The sequence below is a fragment of the Protopterus annectens genome, chromosome 10.part0 (assembly GCF_019279795.1).
Source record: "Protopterus annectens isolate FY-2018-M chromosome 10.part0, PAN1.0, whole genome shotgun sequence".
Classification (NCBI taxonomy): domain Eukaryota; kingdom Metazoa; phylum Chordata; order Ceratodontiformes; family Protopteridae; genus Protopterus; species Protopterus annectens.
This window is the reverse complement of record NC_056744.1, coordinates 1,705,604,429-1,705,625,143: the sequence shown is the minus strand read 5'-3', so window position 1 is coordinate 1,705,625,143 and position 20,715 is coordinate 1,705,604,429. Positions and strand designations below refer to the sequence as shown.

The following is a 20,715-nucleotide window of genomic DNA, read 5'->3' as shown; positions in this document are numbered from 1 at the left end:
AATAGGTCAAACAGACCGTATTTACACCCTTGGTGCCGTTAGCTTCTGTGTCCCTCACTATACTTGAGGAGCTGTCAGAGAAGTAAGGTTTTACTTTAACACCAGCTGATGTATTCAGTTGTCTAATTTCATCTATCTCACTGCCCTTATAGCCCCTCTTTAACAGATCTGCCTTTAGCACTGTTAAGAAACCTAGCACATTCACACCAGTTAACTCTCCAGCTACGGAGTCTTTTGTTAAGTTATGTGAGGATGACTTAAGAAGGCCTTTAATGACAAAAATAATAAAATGTTTTTTAATCTAACACCTAATGAGCATGAGGCACTGAATCAATAGGTTAGAGCACAGCAACTAGTTATTAGACCAGCTCACAAAGGAGGTGGAGCTGTAGTGTTGGATACATCTGTCTGTCTATACAAAATGCATGATATGTTGTATGACAATACAGTGTATGTGTTATTGCAGAAATTTCAAATTAATTGTTTAATTAACAGGCTGAATTTCTTTTTGTATGACTTATTAATGACAGAGCAGACAGACTATTCTCGCTACACTTATTTTTCTGTAGAGCACCCCACTATACCACAGATCTATGGATTGCCGAAAGTGCACAAAGACACCTAGGATCCTCCCTATCACCCCATAGTTTCAGGAAGGGGATGGCTCACTGAGCCTATGTCGACAAACAACTGAAAGGTGTACTGGACAAAGTTGATACAGTTTTGAGAGATAGTAAACAGTTTCTAGAGCATTTATACAACTGGGCTAGGGGTAGATCTAGTAATGACATCAAAAGCATGTTGTTTGTTACTCTGGATGTGAAACCACTCTTTACTGTGATACCCAATGAGGATGAGATTGAGCAGGTTAGGCAATTCTTGATTGAAGAAGGTGGCTTCTCTAACTCTAAGGAAAGCATGATCTGTGCCCTGCTAGATCTGATCTTAGAGAATAATTGGTTTCTCCTGGAGTCAGAATACTTTTTACAAGTTGTAGCGGTAGCAATGGGCACAGCGTGTGCCAACATGTATGTGAACTTAGTTTTAGCCAATTGGGAGCTAGAATGTGTCTTCAGCAAAGATCTATATAAAACACGTCATGTTTTATAAGCGATTTGTGGATGACATCTTTTTTGTCTGGGATGGTACTATGCATGAGGTTCAAGCCTTTGTTGACATGTTAGAGACTTCAACTAATTGTCTTTTTCTCTGCACTACTCTGCTGACATTGATTTTTTAGACATTACTGTGAGCAAAGATATGTTAGGTAACATGTCCACTAAAATGAGCAGGAAACCATGTAGGGAAAATAGCATCTTACATCGTTCTAGTATGCATCCATCTCACATTACTAGGAACGTGGTTAAAAATCAGGTTCTTAGGTGCATGAGATTGCATACTAATGCTGACTCTTTAGAGAAAGCTTTAACAGTGCTAAAGGCAGATCTATTGAAGAGGGGCTATAAGGGCAGTGAGATAGATAAGGAAATTAGAGAACAGAATATATCGGCTGGTGTTAAAGTAAAACCTTACTTCTCTGACAGCTCCTCAATATAGTGAGGGACACAGAGGCTAACAGCACCAAGGGTGTAAATAGGGTCTGTTTGATCTATTCAGCAGATGTTAATAAAGTGTGTGAAGTCATAAAGAAAAATTGGGCCATCCTGTTGACTGATACCTCTATCAGTGAGCATATAGAACCAGTTGCTAAGTTTTTCTTTAAAAATACCAAGGACATGAAACTGTGACTCTGTTATAAACACACTGAACCATATAGGCACCTCACCTCCCAGCGCAAGGGCACTCATGCATGTCAGTCTTGCAAGGCATGCAGTTATATATGGTCTACACACTTGATTATGCATCCATTAAGTATGGAACCTATGCATCTGTCCTTTTATGCAGACTGTTGTATGAAAAATTCGGTCTATACACCTAAGTGTAATGTATGTGATTCATATTACATAGGGAAGACAAATTGTATGTTTAAGGACAGGATTCTGCAGCATCAGAGTGATATAAGAAATAATAAATTAACAAATGCATTAGCGAAACATGTATCTGAAGCTGGTATGACTCGCAGCTTTAAGTTCTTGGTACTACAGAAATTAAATGAAAGTTTAAGGGAAGGGGATTTGAGTAATGAGACTGAACTTGCCGAGTTAAAATGGATTGTCAGCTTTAAAGCATATGTGCCACCTGGTTTGACTAGTCTGTTGCTTTAAAGCCTCCTAAAGAAGAGAGGCTTAGTTCACTGATACTTGTTAACACCCAACAATTTTAATTGGTTTTAATTAACTGGAAGTTTTTTGCATTTAAAAGCCTGTTTTTTTCATACTGTTTGTTAAGGTCTGAAGAAGCGAGCAATCGTGAAAGTGCTTATTTGTTTTTATCTGTTTTTTGGAATTAAGATGTTCTTACTCTCAGCATTGGGCATCTTTTCATTTGCTGCTCATTTGTTAAATACTTATTGCATAGCAGAATACTGATAGCAGTATTCAAGTTATGTTTAGCATTAAATTTCTTTGGGGTGAATATTTTTAGACTGATACGGCTAACAACACACTTTGGTTGATTACACACGGGCTTGGGGATGACCTGTAACTTCTTGTTAATAGTATCATTAATGGACATATAAAAGGCAAAACAATTTAACCTCCTGTGTTACTGTTCATTATGATGATGGTTTCCTTACTTTTTGCTTAACTTCTTCCAGGATCATCCACCATAGGGAGCCTGCAATCATCTGTACATGGTAAGCCAAGCATTTTTATGTCAGTACTGATGAGCAGTTCAAAGAAATATTTAGTTTATGATGTGGGTGTCAACACTGTTGTGTGTGTATTACTGTACTGTCTGGAATAGTGGCATCACTGTTAGCTTGTTAGCATACACTGGACTATAGTAGTGTAGGTATTAATTTTTTTCCTACATTTGTTGCTCATTATCACAAGTGATCCTCACAGTGGAAGTGTGGAACTCCTACCTCCTGATGTCAGAGTATTAGCAGACTCGGATGATGATGATGGTTGTCAAACAGAGGCAGTCAGGGTGTCCAGAGGTTGAATCTGACACTGAGGTTGACATTCAGTATTCGTCTGTAATTCCACTGGACACAGACAATAGGTCTATGCCAACCAATTCCAGTGAGCCCTCAGATATTGGCAGGTGGAGCATGAAAAACTATCAGGATAGTGTGGTTTCTGTGGCCTCAGTGCCTGTTTACTCTGGCTGTAGCAAAAGTGTGGGTGAGATGCCACAAAGGAGTGTTGTTAGGTGTGCTCAGTGGAGACTTCTGGCCATCTGCCACTTGATCCAGGTGTATCTTCCTGTGCAGCTTGACTTGTTTAGGGCCATCACAGAGGTGCAGACACATTCCAAAAGGTCTTCCAGAGAAATGCTTAGGGTTATAGATGTGGCACAGGCTAACATGCGTGACTGCCTACAATATGTTGCCAATTCAATGGATTGGATGAATGATGTGTTGTAATGGTCAGTATCTGTGATGGACCATCTCCTGGGAGGGGGATGGCATCCACATGGGTGTAGGTCAGTCACATCATCTCATGTTAGCCAATGTGGCAGTGCTTGAGCACGTTCCCATAGTGGTACTACTGCCAGTGCTCCAGTGGTTGAGGTGTCCAAATCTACATGTTGCAGGACTTTTGGCCATGGTTCTGGGCGTCTTCATGACAGGAGCTCATCCAGCAGGCAACAGGCATGTTCAGGTAGCAGCAGTGGATCTAAGCATGGGCGTGGGCATGAAAGTACAACTCCTGGCACAGCCAGTTCTCATGGTCAGGTATGACAGTGATGAACTGCCACCTCTACCATGCACGGCTCATACCTGTCCAACATACAAAGATGCAGAGTTAACACAGTGCTTGGCTGTGTTCTTGCTGACACTCGCACACCAGTTTCACCTAGATGGCCCATACAGACACACACAACAGTTACATTATTTGGCCATGAAGCTTAAAGCTCATTCTGTCTCACTGGCTGTTTGTACTTTATCCAAATGTCTGCCTACTTCTCTTTCTTACTCACACAATCTCACCTTTTGCATCAACCCTGGCTTCTCTCCCCCCCCCCACCCCACCCACACATTTTGTACAAGTGATGATAACTGTGCCATATCCCTGTTTTCTATCTTTTGGATTCAGGGATACACAAGCTTTGTGTCTGATGCTCAGGGTGCATAGCTGACTTGATGCTTAGTATATCTGTGTCTGTGATGTTGTTTTGTTAACTGTACTTTTGACATATTTTCATCTTAGAAAGTTAGACAGTTGATAGAATCAAAGCCGTTTTTGTATCAGTATTTTTAAGAATCTTCTGAGACTTGTGAAGTCTGAAACTGAAATGTGTCTCATTACTTTCTAACTTCTCTCTTTAATGATTCCAGTACAAAAGTATGAGGCCAAACTGAGGACATTCAGTGACCATCGGTACTTTTGAGAGGAATGAATGTGTGAATTTGATGCCTGAGGCCTACTACTTGACAGAGGACACATGTATTCACATAAGTCACTGCTGTCACATGTTAAAGTCATTGCTATACAAATCACCCTTTTATTTACTTACATTACTACTTACATTACCAAGTTAACAACATGCAAGGATATGTTATTCATTTGTATTACACAATTCTGTTTTAACACTCCAGGTTCATCACTTACCTGGTAAATCCAGCAGTTGCTACAGTTTTAGTTCAGGGCGGAGTCTGTCTGATACTACAAGTACACAGCTATTACATGAAAAGGTAAAAGTTGTGAGCATTGCCTGGCATCAATGCATATGCTTGTGTGTAGGATGGAGGTTTTAGCCCCTTAGGTGATGAGCAAATGTGCTATGTATTGCTTCTAAGCCAATGTGAGGGCATATTGGGCACACCTATGTCTGCACCTGCTGGCTCCCCCTCTGACTCCCCACCTGCGTGTGACCATGGTAACCTTGCCATTGGTGGTGGGATGTGTGCCCCCTTCCCCTTCTTGATCCTGCTGAAGCTGTTTTTTCAGGGTGATGTTGTGAAGCATGGCACAGATGGTGAAGATTTTGGTACATCTACATGGATTGTAAAGCAGGGCTCCCCCAGATGTACCGAGGCAGCTGAATCATGACTTCAGCAATGCCAATATATTTCTGGCTTGAGCGTGCACTTCATTATGGCATTCTTCAGTAGGTGTGTGTGCATTTCTGAAGGGTGTCATCAGCCATGGTGCCAGTGCAGAACCTGCATCCCCCAGTAAATGATCTTGTGGGATATCACCCCAGTTAATGGAGTGGAAACCCTTTCCATTTATGTGGACCCTTTCCTGCTCCCCCAGCTGGTGCCTTGATTTCTAAATGAGTACAATCTATGGCACTCATTACTTTAGGGTAGTGTACTACAAGGTAAAACTCTTGCATAACTGTAGACCTGTCCTCAGGAATACAAGGGAAAATATATGTGGTCACTCGCATGTTGGAGCACAGCATTCAGGAACTGATGGAGGATCCTGAATGCGGACACCTCTGACACCCCCAGCATGTCCCCTGTTGCTTTCTGGAAGGTTTCTATAGCTAAAATTCTAAGTGCTACACATACTTCTCTCTCCAATGGTATTGGTTCCCGTCAGTATGCCCTGGGTCTGAGTTGAGGATGAAAGATTACAGAGTTCTTGTAATCTGTCTCTATTTACCCTGCAGCACTCTACAATTTCCACCTCATACAGATTGTGATAAGTTAACTGGGGTTTGAAAACTCTTCTCCTTCTTGGCCGTGGTCTATTAGCAGCAGCAGCATAGATGTCAGACGGTTGCACATACCCATGAATTAAAAACAGCAGCCCCTTGTATTCTTTCTGTGTAGACTCCTTTCTGTTGCTGTATTCCAATAGGTTTTGGAATTCACAGGGAAAACCAGCACAGCGTCTACATGATTGCTTTATAGCTTGCTGAATAGTTTCTCCCATCGTGGACTGGTTGATTAGCATACAGTTCAGCTGCGTATGCAGTAATTAGCATGCCACGATGTTTACCATGGTTGCATGTCTCTACAGACTATGTAGAGCCACTTACTGAATACAAAACAGTGCTCTACCACATAGGGATTATTGAATCTCCCCTCTAATGTAAAAGTAATGTGGTCTATATGCCAAACTGCATGAAAATTGTTAACACAAAGTATGTTTTTTATGAGCTATTATTAAAACAAAAGTAATTTTGTCCTTAATGTTTTCTTGTTTTCCACCATATTTATCAAATCCTAGTTCTGAGCTATCATTATTTTAAGTATGTATATACATTTTACCAGGATTAACATTATATTTTAGACTTTTGCCTTCAGTCTTTTACTATATATATATATTTTTTTTCTCCAATTTTCCTCAAAGTATTTTAAAGAGAAAAGAAAATTTCATTAAAATGTATCATTAATAAACTGTTCACTTACTGTCGGTCTTTTCTTTAAAATTATTCTGTGTTTGTTTATCCCCTCCTCGTCATTCACTGTCAGTTCAGCATTATCTTCTTTAAGCAGTACTAACAATACCTCTGGCGGGATCTTGTAACCTACACATATACATATACATACATACATATTACAACTCTACAACAGAAGGAAGAAACTGTTGCAGAAAAAGGTGAAGTCCCAAGACTGGAAAAAATCCCTTATTAGCCTCAACAAAAAATTGATATCCCTCATCAAAACTTCCAAAGCCAGCTATGAAGGCAGAATTGCAGTAGACACTAAAAACAATCATAAAGCTTTTTTTAGTTATATCAAGAATCTCCATGGCAATACCCAGATTTGCTCTGAGTTACTACACAATGGTACCTCTCTCGCTCTCTAAAGGACTAATCTCAATACCGGAAGAATGCCAGGCACCCTGCATTACTGCAGCACAAGTTAAAGCTGAATTATCTAAGGCCAAGAATACAGTTTCCATGGGACCTGACAACATCCCTGGCTGTGTTCTATATAAATTACAAAGTGAACTGATACCACATCTGTGTGCTCTGTTCACTCACAGCCTCACCTCAGGCTTTGTTCCTACTGAATGGCACACTGCTATAGTCATCCCTCTCCATAAAGGAGGAGTGACTTACAGACCCTGGAAATTATCGCTCCATTAGCCTGATGAGTCTGATATGTAAGGCTATGGAGCACATCATGGACCTAATTAACAAGGATATAGGGAATCTCCAAACTTTAGATCCCACGCAATTTGGTTTTGTGAAAGGTAGATCATGCCTACTCAACCTGGTTGACTTCGAGTCAGTCACAAGAGCGGTGGATGAAGGTAAGGCAGTTCATACACCCTACCTCAATCTGGCCAAGGCCTTTGATACCATTCCTTACTCAGGAATTACTGATAAACTCACCAAACTAGGCATCCACCCCTATATCATCTCGTGGGTTGCAAACTGGCTCACAGAACACACAGTGTGAAAGTAGTGGACTCCAAGTCAGACTGCTGACCAGTCACGAGTGGAGTCTCACAGTGATTGCTCCTGGGTCCTCTTCTGTTTGGCATCTACTTCTCAGAGGTTCAGGCCAACATGGAGGGACTCTGCCTGACCAAATTCACAAATGACTGCAAGCTGGGAGCCATTATTAACTCCTCAAGTGATGCAGGCATCCTACAGAAAGGCCTCACTGAGGCCAATGACTAGTGTCGAAACCATGGGCTTAAGCTTAATGCCAAAAAAAAAGTGTCATCACCCCCTTTGGGGAAAAAAGTTCCCACTAATTACCACATCGATGGTGCCCACTGACCACTGAAGGCGTTACAAGAGATCTGGGGACACAGGTTGACAGCAACCTCTCCTTCAACCACCACATTGCCACTGTGGTCAGAAAGTCCTTCTGTGTAGTACATCTCATTACCACGGGTTTTGCATCCAGGAAGAAAGAGGTAATTTTCTCTCTACTCTTCCCGCATTAGACCAATCATAGAGTATAATACCCCATTTGGCATGTACCTCACTAGACACCTGCAACAGCTGGAGAGGCCACAAAAGTACCTCCTGAAGAGGATCCTAGGCCTTAAACACGTCCTACATGGACAGACTAAAAAAAACTCCAGCTATTCTCTGTCTCATATCATCTACTAAAAGGCAATCTCTGCTTGACTTACAAAGCCATGTCTGACCCAGCTCTGTTAGAAATGCTACATCTAAAGAAATCCCAATCTCCCAGCACCACACACTCCAGAGAGACCTAGATCTCATTACCACAATCAACAGAACATGCTGGAGGGACAGATTCTTAACCCAGAGACTGCCCATGCTATAGAATAGACTTCCCATACATGTCAAGCAGAGCACCTCACTGGCCCTCTTCAAGAGAAATCTTGATGAGTGGATGGGAAATAGAAAATTCACCCCAGGGATCACTCCAGTGGCTCTACTTGATAGAGACACTGGGAACTGATGACGGGTGGCTCAATGCCAGTGCACTTCTATGGGCTACCCTTGTAAAGGCCCCAGGGCCATTAGCCTAGTACACACCTATGAACCTATACGTTATTCTTCCAAAGAGCTCCTCTGCACAGTTTAGTTTAATTTAACAACATTAAAACATGTTCTTTCAGTTTTCCACAGTTCCATACTTAAGCATGTTTACCAAAAGAATTACAAAGCACAATTTGTTCAGGAGTAGCAGAATTTCAAATTTGAATGTATTATTCATATCCAGAGTTACACTAAATACATTTTAGAGAAGTTATTTCATCTAGCAATGATTATTGCATCACTTCAACTTATACTAGTAATCAGTTTTCACAATTTAAAAAAAAGCTGTACATTCAAAATAAGTGTTTAAACATTTCTGTTTATTAATGAGGCAACTGCATCTGTGTCCTTGATAAGGAGCCTTTTTATCATAATTTGTAAACTGTATGACTAGTTGTGTTCATATGAAAAAAAACAGCAGATATTTAGAATGTCTAAAATACATCATTTCTTATTATGCCTATGTTTAGAATGACATATGCCCTGTCTACTAGATTCAACCAAGGAAAAACTCTTGACGTCCATAATGCTGCTGTCTGTACTTAGTTCTATAACTTTATAATGTGTATCTCATGGAAATCTCATCTTACTGAACTGACATACCTTGTTATAGCCCACAGATGAGCTATGTTTTGAGGTCATACAGATGTGGAAATGGTTATTCCGAGTTACAAATTTCTGGTGTGAACTATAGTTCACTAGCAATAGATTTCATCTGAAATATCCAATTATTCATAACTGAACATGGGCATGAGAGAGAGAGACACACAAAAATATAGAGGAGATCTGGTATCTCAAAGGAGACTGCACAATGGGTAAAGGATTATAGTTTTATATAAAAAGTGCAGATGGCCAAAGCTAGTTTGATACAAATAATAAGAATTTTAATAGTGAAGAAAAACAGACTTTAATTAAAAAAGGTGTTAATTACCCATTGTTACCCACTAAAACAAAGTGTGACATTACAAATAGCAGATCATGATTATATAGGTTCAGGTGTGGAAAGATGTTGGCATTCTGAGGGCCATATGAAAAATGAGGCAGTGCAGAGATCTCTTTTTCTAAACACAATGTGCAGGTTTCTGAATTGTCTGGTTTCCATTTTTTTCTACTTAGTTCCAGCATCCACAGTTTATTCCTTTGTTTATATTATGCTTGCAGCTTGTATGCTTTTCCTGTATCCTTGTAGGTGTACTCCAGGTAAATCAGCTTCCTCCCACCAACAAAAAATATTATGGGATCTTTTGGCAGTTGCTAGAAATGTTATTACAAGTACCTGGAAACTGAACTCACTTCCTATGTTCAAAGAACGTTTAATTACAACTGAAAAAGAATTGATCAGAATGTTGTTGTTGTCTTTCAGCTTTTCCCGGTTAGGGGTCGCCACAGTGGAACTCTGGTCCGCTAATGATTGGCAGTAGATTTTCACGAACGCCAAGGTGCCAGCTCGGAATTGATCAGAATAAGATCTATAAATCACACTAAGACTTTTAGTGGTTGGGATAGCCTTGATATACTGCTAATGCAATACCAGGACTCTTAACGTGTTAAATGTGTAAGATTACCTTGGCAATTTAATGTATTCCTAACATTGTATAAAATTTTGTGATATTGAATTTCTTCCTTTCTGTGTATACATTCTAAATATGTTATATTAATAAAAATTTTCTTACATTCTAATTGAACTGCATCCTATAAACTTCCCACTTGATTCATCTAAATGACAGGAATGTAGAATGGCACCAGGATATACTTTTATTTCTGTAGAAGTAGCTGGATTGAACCCACTCAAAGTAGTGCAGGCTGCAAATCACCACACAGTTGTAGAATGCAGAATCCACTTCATTAACTTCAGACCAAAAAAATCCAAGGATGAGTGCTTTCGTCCAGAAAGATCTAGACTTCATCAGACAATTTACCCCACATAGTTACTTCCTTCTTATACAGTTCAAACAGGAAGTTTCACCCAGTTATAAACTAATCAATTATGTCATTAAAAGCACAACATTTACAGTCACTGAAATTAAAAAGCAGACAAAATATACAAACTGAAAAAGTTCATGGAACACACCACCTAAAAAACACACTATATATAAGCAAGTGCTTATCTTGATGATTGGATGGAAAATAGGAAATTCACCCCGGGGATCACTTCTGTGGCTCTGCTCGACAGTGGCACAGGAAAATAATTTTCTTGGGTGGCAAAAGCCAGGGTACCTTTTTGGCTGAGCTTGTATAGGCCCCAGGGCTGATAGCCTAGTACCTACCTATAAACTATGATGATATGAACCATTTACTCCCACCCTGCTACATAGTTACCAACACTTTAGGTAACTTAAATGTGTACAATTTTTCCAGCATTGCTGTTAATTCTGAACATTGATTTGTTTGCCAAAGGATTCACCTTTGTACTCCCACAGCCCCTAGATGTTTCTAATATTCTTATGGATTTAAAAATGTATACACGAAAGCTGAACTTGAATATTCTTTTTAAAAACTCTGTACCTGGTTACTTTGTCAACCCTTTAGCCATCTCAAGTGCATATAACCCCCACTGCATCCCATTGTCCAACTTTTTGAGAACATGTGTGAGTTAGATATACGTAACTCTAAGCTTTCTAGTAGGAACTCTGACATGAAAGGGAAAAAGGTACTGGACGAAATAAAAATCTTTTCACAAACTATTAGAATTATGAAACCTGAAAAAGGCGGAGGTGTTGTCTTGATGGAATATGAAAATTATAACAAGAAAATGCTTTGTATTCTAGAAGGAAAAGCATATTTAAGATCATCCACACTTCTTACCAGCATATAAGGAATGAACTCCAAGATTTATTTATAGAGGGTTCAATTTCTATTGATGTGCTTAATTTTCTCTCTGTTCCCTGACCTAAAATATCAGTCATGTTTGGGCTGCCAAAACTGCATAAAAATCTTAGCCAACCACCCATGTGACCCACAGTAGACCCCAAGGGTTCCATTACCTACCCCCTTGCAAGATATCTCGACAATAAATTAAAAGAACACATATTGAGTGAGACACATAACTGCAAGGATTCATGGAGCTTCTTACAAGCTATTGAGGAGATACCTTTCAAGGACACTTTTATTTGTATTACTATCAATATTAAGGACCTTTATTCAGTCATACCTCATACAATTGGTTTGGAGTGGTTTACAGATTTCTTATATGAAAAAGATATCTCACACTTCCAGATCTTGGTCTTTTCACAACTGATGGAAATTGTCCTTAAAAACAACTTCATTCTGTTTAACAAAGAAATTTACTTACAACAAGAAGGGGTATGGGGTCTGCATGTGGTGGTTTATATGCAAATATTGTAGTTAGGTAACGAGAGAAGAATTTTCTTTTTTCTTCATGTTATTTTGAGCACATCAATTTTTACACCAGGTTTTTGGATGATATGTTTGTTCTGTGGGATTGACCTGTTGATGCTATTGAAGATTTTATAAACTATATAGGAGCCACCACAGAATTTCTAAACTTCATCTATACCAGAGACCTTGACAAAATTTCCTTTTTAGACATCTTACTGGAAAAGGATTATGAAAATAAGAGGTTTGTTTAAAGAATCTTCAGGAAAAGCACATATTCGAACTCACTACTGCATTTTTCTAGCACACACCCAGTCAAACAAAAGAAAGCAACAGTTAAGGGACAGTTCATGCGTGCAGCTCGTGTGGTATCTGGTATTGATGAATGTGACAACTTGAAAAATATGTTTCAAAATAGAGGCTATCCTTTTAAGTTCATTAGTGATATGTTTGAGGTGGTTAACAAGAGCGTGTGGGTTTTATGTACCTTTACTTTCTTGTAATATGACTAGACTGCGGTGGTGGTGCTGCGGTAGCTCTGTCGCCTCACAGTAAGACGTTGTCTTGTTTGATTCTCAGCTAGAGCGTCTTCTGTGTGGAGACATGCGTGAGTGGGCAGACCTTCGTTGAAGGTTGTGCATCAGGGCAGGCAACTCGGCACGTAAAAATCTACTGCCAATCATTAGCGGACCGGAGTTCCGCTGTGGCAACCCCTAACCGGGAAAAGCCGAAAGACACAAACAAACTTTCTTGTAATATGACTGACAGTGGTCCTCCCACCAGTAATCAAGAAACTGACAATGTTGCCAGTAAGAATGATTATAAGACTTCTTTCATCACTGTATTCACTCAAGATGGTTACATATTAAGAAACATCTTAACAAAAAACTGGTCTATTCTGAAACATAACAAGAACATCAGACCACTAATAGGATCGCAACCCATTATGGTATATAGGAAAGGCAAAATATGAAAAACATATCTGAGAGCAGTAACTTTTACTCAAACCACAGGTCAGGTTCTATGAACAAATGTGGCAGATGTAATTATTGCAGTTACATTAAAGAAGGCAATATTTTTTTTACATTAATAATATCAAAATCAATCAGAAATACAACTGTAACTCGAAGAAAGTTATTTACTGTGCCATGTGTACCATCTGTTCTTGCTTTTACATAGGCAGGACTGATACAAAGTTAAAAAAATTGCATATACGAACACCTATAGGACATAAGGAATAAAAACAAAACTAATTCTCTTAGCAAACATGTTTTGGAGTACAATGACCTTAAGTTCCAATTTTTTATTATAGACATCAGTACCAACATGAGGTGTGGTGCATGGTCACTATTACTTGAGAAAAGAGAATTATACTGGCAGCTATGTTTGAATGCTGGGAAATGGCCAGACCTGAATGAGCATATTTCCATTAGCCCAATTTTAAAAGTAAAGGCACTGGAAAGATTTAAAAAAATGTATACGTATATATATATATATATATATATATATATATATATATATATATATATATATATATATATATTTCTCCATTATACATTTTAACATTTTAAATAATTCACATGTTCAGTATTTATGTTAAAGTGTATTTATTTCTCAACATTTTCTACTATATCTAGTTTTTAGTATTTAATTACACATATTTATTGTTTTAATACATTCAACATATTTAAATATTTATTGTACATTGTCATTTTATGAAGCAGTGATTATATATAGTGTGTGTTTTAGGGTGGTGTGTTCCATGAACTTTTTCAGTTTGTATATTTTGTCTGCTTTTTAAATTCAGTGACTGTAAATACTGTGTTTTTAATGACATAACTGATTAGTTTATAACTGGGTGGAACTTCCTGTTTGAACTGCATAAGAAGGAAGTAACTATGTGGGGTTAATTGTCGGATGAAGTCTAGATCTTTCTGGACGAAGTCTAGATCTTTCTGGACGAAAGTGCTCATCTTTGGATTTTTTTGGTCTGAAGTTAATAAAGTGAATTCTGCATTCTACAACTGTGTGGTTATTTGCAGCCTGCATTACTTTGAATGGGTTCAGTCCAGCTGATAACTTCTGGCTTTTGTGTTTATCTGCTTCATTTTGTGCTTTGTGACTTTTACTTCTGTATTTGGATGCATTGTGCACTGACTTACACTTTTGTATGCATGTATCTTTTTCCTTACGGCTTAATTTATGACTAAAATGGTCCTCAGTGACTGGTTCACTTACTCAGGTAGCAAATAAACACACAAGACATCTCAGCATAGCATTTGAATAAGGTACTCATAACTCTCAGAACAAAGACCACTCCTTAAGATGTGACAAGACCTACCTGCTGAAACTAAGGTTTCATAGTTCTCTTCCTTATGAAGCTCCTTGTCTTGTTTTGTTAACATCTTCATCTCCTCTGCTGAGAAAGTAACAGCAACATCCTCAAAGGATTCTGGAGCCTGTAAAAGACATACGGCACAGTTCATCTTTTCTTTTACTGCAACTGGTGTAAAATATTCTATGTTCTTTTAATGCATTCAATGTAAATTGCATTATTTCAGCAGGATAGCACTGTCATTTGTTACCAGAAGTGCAGTTAAAACAGTAAAACTAATCCGTCATTAACAAGTACAAATTTCCTTTCCACAATTATGCAAGTAACAATGCCTTCATTTCTGAGTTGAAAAATGTGCCTTGCTACTATGTTTCTCTCTCCTCTACACAAATTAATTTAAGTGATAGGAGGGCACAGAGTTCCAGTTGAAGACCATGTTTAGAAAAAGATCTAATTTAAGGAACAGGAAAACAGAAAGGAATGAAGGAAGCCTTGAAATCTGGAAAAAAAAGTGGGATCATAGCTGAGTAGGAATGAAAACGTAGGAGTAGGGATAAGATGGAGAAGGCATGGGGCTGTGAGATAGTTGTAGAAACTACTAGAAGACAGCTGCAGAGTAATCAGAGGATGACAAACCATGGAGGATTACTTAAGAAATCTACAAGAAATGGTCCAAGATGGCAGTCAAGATGCAACAGGAAAAGTACAGTTTTGTACCTACCATAAATGTAGATGTTCGAGTGGATATACTGCTGCAGTCATCACACTTGGGTTATCTGCCGTCAGGCGGTCCCGCAGTCGGCCGAATCCCAAAGTTCTGGTCTGGCGTCTGTTGTCGTCGCTTCTTCCCTGACGTCAGTGCGACAGGGGTATAAAAGAGGCAGCCAACGCCATTTTCTTCAGTTTTTCTTGCCCCAGATGTCAGGTGCCCGCAACTACGAAGGCAATACAAATAACTATGCAAAAATACCATAGTAGATAAACAAAAGTACTAGCTGTAAGCAAATACACCATATAGACAAGCATCCAGTTGATTGATGCACATGGAGTTATAACTAACACCCTGGTATGAAGAGGGGATGGTGGGAGGGTAACCTGGACTGCAGCAGTATATCCACCACTTGAACATCTACATTTATGGTAGGTACAAAACTGTACTATGTTCATCATGTTATACTGCTGCAGTCATCACACTTGGGTTGAATCCCAAAGCTATGGCGGGGTGGCTGGTACTAAACTGGATTAGGTGAAGCCAGGATGCCCTGCAGAACTGCAGTGGCAAAACCAGCTCTGGGTTTTGAGTATAATGGAAGGTGGTAGTGCTTGGTAAAGGTGTGCACTGAACTCCAAGTAGCTGCCTCCAGAATGTCCTTGGTTGGAACCCCCCCCTGAGAAAGGCTGCTGAGGTTGCTGTAGCCCTGGTAGAATGGGACCTAATATTAACAGGCACTGCTTTCCCATGGTGTGAGTAACAAAAGCGGATACAATGTGCTATCCATTTGGAGATGGTCTGTTTTGAAATAGCCTTTCCTTGTGAACCTGCAGCATAGGATACAAAGAGCTGGTCAATTTTTCTGAAGGTCTTTGTCTTATCTAAATAGTAACGTAGCTGTCTGTGAATGTCCAAAGAGTGGAGGAGTCTTTCTCCTTTATTCTGAGGGTGTGGATAAAAGGTGGGTAAATGAATGGTCCGATTCAAAGCCACACTGGATACTACCTTTGCCATGAAGGTAGGGTTAGTTCGTAAAGAGACTCTGTCCTGATGGAAAATGATGAAAGGTTCCACTGCCATAAGTGCCTGTAGTTCTGAGACCCTGCATGCTGAGGTGATAGCCAGCAACAGAGCTGTTTTCCATGACAAGTATTGTAGTTCTGCTGAGAATGCTGGTTCGAAAGGAGGCAGTGTTAATTTTTCTAAAATGAAGTTGAGGTCCCAAGCTGGTGTTGGGGGTTTCCTGGGGGGTCTTATATTTTTAGCCCCTCTGAGAAACTGCCTTAGTAAAGGGTGTGAGAATATGGGAGGATCCATATTATATTGAGCTGAAATAGCTGAAACATGGACCTTAATGGATGAGAAAGAAAGGCCGTTGTGTAGCATCTCAGTTAAGTATTGCAGTATTTGAGGAATGTTTGGTATCCAAGGATTTTGGCCTTTAGCCTGGTTCCATGCACAAAATCTTTTCCATTTGTCTGAGTAAGTTTTTCTGGTGCTGGGCCTCCTGGCCTCCAAAATGACATTCAGGACGTCCTTTGAGAGAAGTGATGATTGATAATTCAAGGTATCCTCCATGCAGCTAAATTTAAAGTCCTGAGCTGACTGTGAAGGATCTGAGAGTTTTGCTGGGTCAACAGAAGTGGGAATTGTGGTAAGATCCATGGAGGGCTGTGAGCCAAGTTCCTTAGTAATGGGTACCAGTGCTGACGTGGCCAGTCTGGAGCAATGAGGATCATCTGTGGTCTCTCTGATCTGACTTTCAGTAATACTTTGGTCAATAGAGGTAGTGGTGGGAAGGCATAGACTGTCAATGCTGTCCAACTGAATGATAGGGCATCCACTTTCCAGGCTAGGGAATGATAAGTCCTTGTGCAGAATTTCTGTAGTTGGCAGCTGTTGGGGGAGGCAAATAGATCTATGTCTGGGTGTCCCCACCTTTGAGTTATCATTGAAAATACTTGTGGGTGTAGTCTCCACTCATGAGGATCTGCCATATTGCAGCTTAATTCGTCTGCCAATATGTTTTCCTTTCCTGGCAGGAATTGTGCTTGCAGTTGCACTTGGTAAGTCAATGCTGTGTTCCACAAGGTCATTGCCTGTCTGCATAAAGGGTAGGAGTGTGTGTTCTCCCCTGTTTGTTTATGTACCACATAACTGTGGTGTTGTCTGCCCTTATTAGTAGTTTTCCTGGATGCAAGAGGTCCTTGAAGGCTGTCAGTGCATTTTGCACAGCAAGCATCTCCTTTTGGTTGATGTGTAAATGCATTTGTTTTGCAGACCATTTGCCCTGTATGCACTGTCCTGCCATGTGTGCTCCCCAGGCGTAGTCTGAAGAATCTGTTGTCATAGTTTAGTTTGCTGGAGGTAAGAAAAAAGGAAGACCCTTGTTTATTTGACATGCTTGAGCCCACCATAGGAACTCTTTTTGAAGGCAGGGAATGACGTTATACTTGATTTGAAGCTGTGCATACACTTTTCAGGTACCATTGTAATTTCCTCATATGCAGCTTTGCATATGGGATTAGTTGAATGCAGGATGCCATGAACCCCAATGCCTGCAGGATTTTCCTTGCAGTGAGCTGGGTGAAAGTTGCCATCTTTTTGAAGTATTGAGTCAATTGTTTTTGTTTGTCTGGCATGCGGTAAGCCATCTGGGCCGTTGTATTTAAGCTGGCACCCAGGAATATTATCTGTTGTGAGGGTATTAGCTTTGACTTCTGTTTGTTTACTGTGCACCCTAGGCAACTGAGCAGCTTTGTTACAAATGCCAGATGCTGTAATAGAATGTCCTTGCTGTCCACTTGGATCAGGCAGTCGTCCAGATATGGATACATTTGTATTCCTCGTTGTTTGCAGTATGCAATTACTGATGCCAGGCATTTCGTAAATACTCTGGGCGCAGTAGATAAGCCAAAGGGCAATGCAGAGAATTGATAATGCGTTGTACCTGACAAAAATCTGAGGCATCTTCTGCAATCTTGTCTGATAGGGACATGCAGGTATGCCTCTGAGGTCCAATGTTACCAGCCAAGACTCCTTGCCCAGCATGGGAAGAAGCTGCTGTAGTGTGAGCATTTTGAATTTGGGTACCTCCAGGTATGTGTTTAGAAATGAGAGGTCTAAAATGGGTCTCCAGGCTTTGTCTTTTCTTGGTACTAGAAATGGTCTTGAGTAAAAACCTTGACCTTGCTCCTTTGTAGGTACCTTTTGAATTGCTTTCATATCCATGAGAGCTGAAATTTGCGTTTGTGCCTCTGTCCATTGGTTTGGAGGCAGATTTGGCATGCCTCTCATTCGTGGTAAAGTGTGAAAATGAAATCTGTAGCCTTGGGTAATAATATCCAGAACCCATTTGTCCTTTGTTATGATGCACCAATTTTGTGGAAATAGAGCCAGTTTTCCTCCCAAAGGAGCTGCCAGGGCAATTTTGCTTGGCAGGCGAAGGGGGAAGTCATTGTGTTTGTTTCCTGAAGGGTTGAAATCTTTCATCTCCACCTCTTTGAGTTGTTGTATGCCATTGTCTAGGCCTGAAAGAACCTTGTGGCTGGCCTCTGCCCCTTGGGCATCTGTACCTACCCCTTTGGGGTCTGTCTGATGCAGGAAAGAACCAGTTTTTTGATGGCCAGTTTCTGCTGAAGCAAGGAGGTTGTACCTGTAAAAAATCTTTAACTGTCTGCATAGATTTTGCCTTTTCTTCCATTTTCTTTAAAACTTCCTCTGCTTTGACACCAAATAGCACATCTTTCTGCAGTGGAGCATCCAATAATTCGCTTTGACATGTTCTGGTAAGGCTTGCTCTTTTAGCCAAGCATGTCTCCGTATTACAGACCCTGTGACACCTGCTCTACATGAGGCTTCCAATGAATCAAAACCACACTGTAAGGTATGCTTTCCCACCTGTTCTGCTGCATGCAGCAAATCCTGCATCTCTTTGAAATCAGGTTGATCTGTCTGAGGGATCATTTTCTGCTTTAACTGTGCAATCAAGTACTGCTGGTATTTCAGCATGTGGAATTGGCAGTTTAAGGCCCTCATGGCCAAAGTGGCAGACGTATACACTTTCTTCCCCCATCTTTCTAATGCTCTGGAATCTCTTTCAGAAGTTAGTGGATTCTTAGCAGTAGAGGCCTTAACCCCCTTGGGACCCTGGGAAATGGTTTTGGGGTCAGCAACAGGGCTTTTATATAGAAACTTATGAGTATCAGGAACTCGATAGTATCTGTCTGGTTTAGCTGGTGCAGGAGGTAAGGAATCTGGGTTTAGACTAGATTAGGTGTAAACATCATCCAAAATGTCTAAAACTGGAGGAATTTCAAGGGGTCTATGCTGTGGAAGAAGAAGAAACTCACGGAGTCTTTTCTTAGAGTCAGAGTAATCTTGGCCTTCCCAGTGTAAGTGTTCCCTCATGGTGTGTAAAGTTTCCCCAAAAGAGTAGTCTTCGGGGGGGAGACAGAGGGAATGGACTCTTCAGCATCTGAGTCTTCACAAGGAGGAAAGGGGTAATCCTGGTCCTCAGAGTTAGCTGAAGAAAAGGATGCTTGGTCAGAGGAAGGATAATCTTCCTCCAGTCTAGGCCTTTTGTCAGGAGGGGGTTGGGAACCCCTGATAAGGGTAATTAAATCCTCAGCCATCTTAAGCATCTGTTTTTTAGGAATAGTGGCCTGTGGGGGGATCTGTGGACCCGGTTTCCTGACTTTCAAGGGGGTTTTAAGTTTAGCATAAGACTTTATAGAGATAGTTGTCAGTTTGAAAACACCTTCAGAAACCGAAGGCCTGTCCAAAATCTCTGGATCACCGTCAGGGTTGGCGTCCATGGGGAGAGATGGAACCAAATCCTGAGGCCCAGCTGAGTTGGTCTGGGAGGCCATCGGAATTTCTAAATCGGCGGTGGTCAGGGGCTGTGTAGGTGCCTCGCTGAAAACTGGAGAACCGGCGGCAGGCCTTGCTGAGGCCTCAGTATCTGGTCTTGGCCTTGGCTGCCTGTCCTTATCCTTACGTTTTTTAATCATTGCTGATGCCGGTTGATCAGACGACATGCTATAGTTAAATTTTCTGCCAAAATAATGTCTGGCGAAATCTGCCCGGCGTTTGATTGTATGTTTGTTGAAACTAGCACAAAACCGCCAATCTGAGACGTCGTGGTGTGTGCCTAGGCAAGGAATACAATAAGAATGAAAATCCTTATGAGGTATTTGCTTCCCACAAGAAATACAATTATTAACTTTGTCTGACATCGGTCTGAGGCAAGAAAAGTTTCCCCAATGGGGTACTTAGCTTTAAAGTCTTCGGGCTGAAATTCGATTCGAAAATCGCAGGAGCTGGCCGACCGGCACTTGCAAACTGCTTCTGCTTCGGGCACCGCGCGGCAAGAAAGACTGAAGAAAATGGCGTCGGCTGCCTCTTTTATACCCCTGTCGCACTGACGTCAGGGAAGAAGTGACGACTTGGGATTCGGCCGACTGTGGGACCGCCTGACGGCAGATAACCCAAGTGTGATGACTGCAGCAGTATAACACGATGCACATCAAGATATCCACCTCTGTGTTGTTGGCAAAACCATCTGGTAGAATTAATAAAATGGCCTACCATAAATGTAGATGTTCAGGTGTAAACACTGCTGCAGTCATAACAGTTGGGTTATCCTGCCATAACGCGGTTCCCCAGTCGGCCTGAGTTCCAAAGTCTTGGTCCGACGTCGGTTGCTGTCACCTCCTCCCTGACGTCAGTGCGACAAGGTTATAGAAGATGCAGCCGACGTCATTTTCTTCAGTTTTTCTTGCCCCAGATGTCAGGTGTCCCAGATAGGTAGGCAATTCAAATTGCTAATAAAACA

The 20,715-nt window shown here is 40.7% G+C and overlaps 1 protein-coding gene and 1 long non-coding RNA gene across 2 annotated transcripts in view; one reads left to right on the top strand and one right to left on the bottom strand.

Moving 5' to 3' along the window:
- Positions 1–20,715, bottom strand: part of LOC122813936 (zinc finger protein 614-like) — a 980,134-nt gene that overhangs the window by 25,492 nt on the left and 933,927 nt on the right. Inside the window, exon 4 of the mRNA XM_044086481.1 lies at positions 14,174–14,291. Within this exon, the coding sequence (XP_043942416.1) occupies positions 14,174–14,291 (118 nt within the window). The remainder of the gene's footprint in view (positions 1–14,173; positions 14,292–20,715) is intronic.
- LOC122813940 overlaps positions 1–20,715 on the top strand; it is a 293,904-nt gene that overhangs the window by 5,775 nt on the left and 267,414 nt on the right. The gene's annotated exons all lie outside the window — the stretch shown is intronic.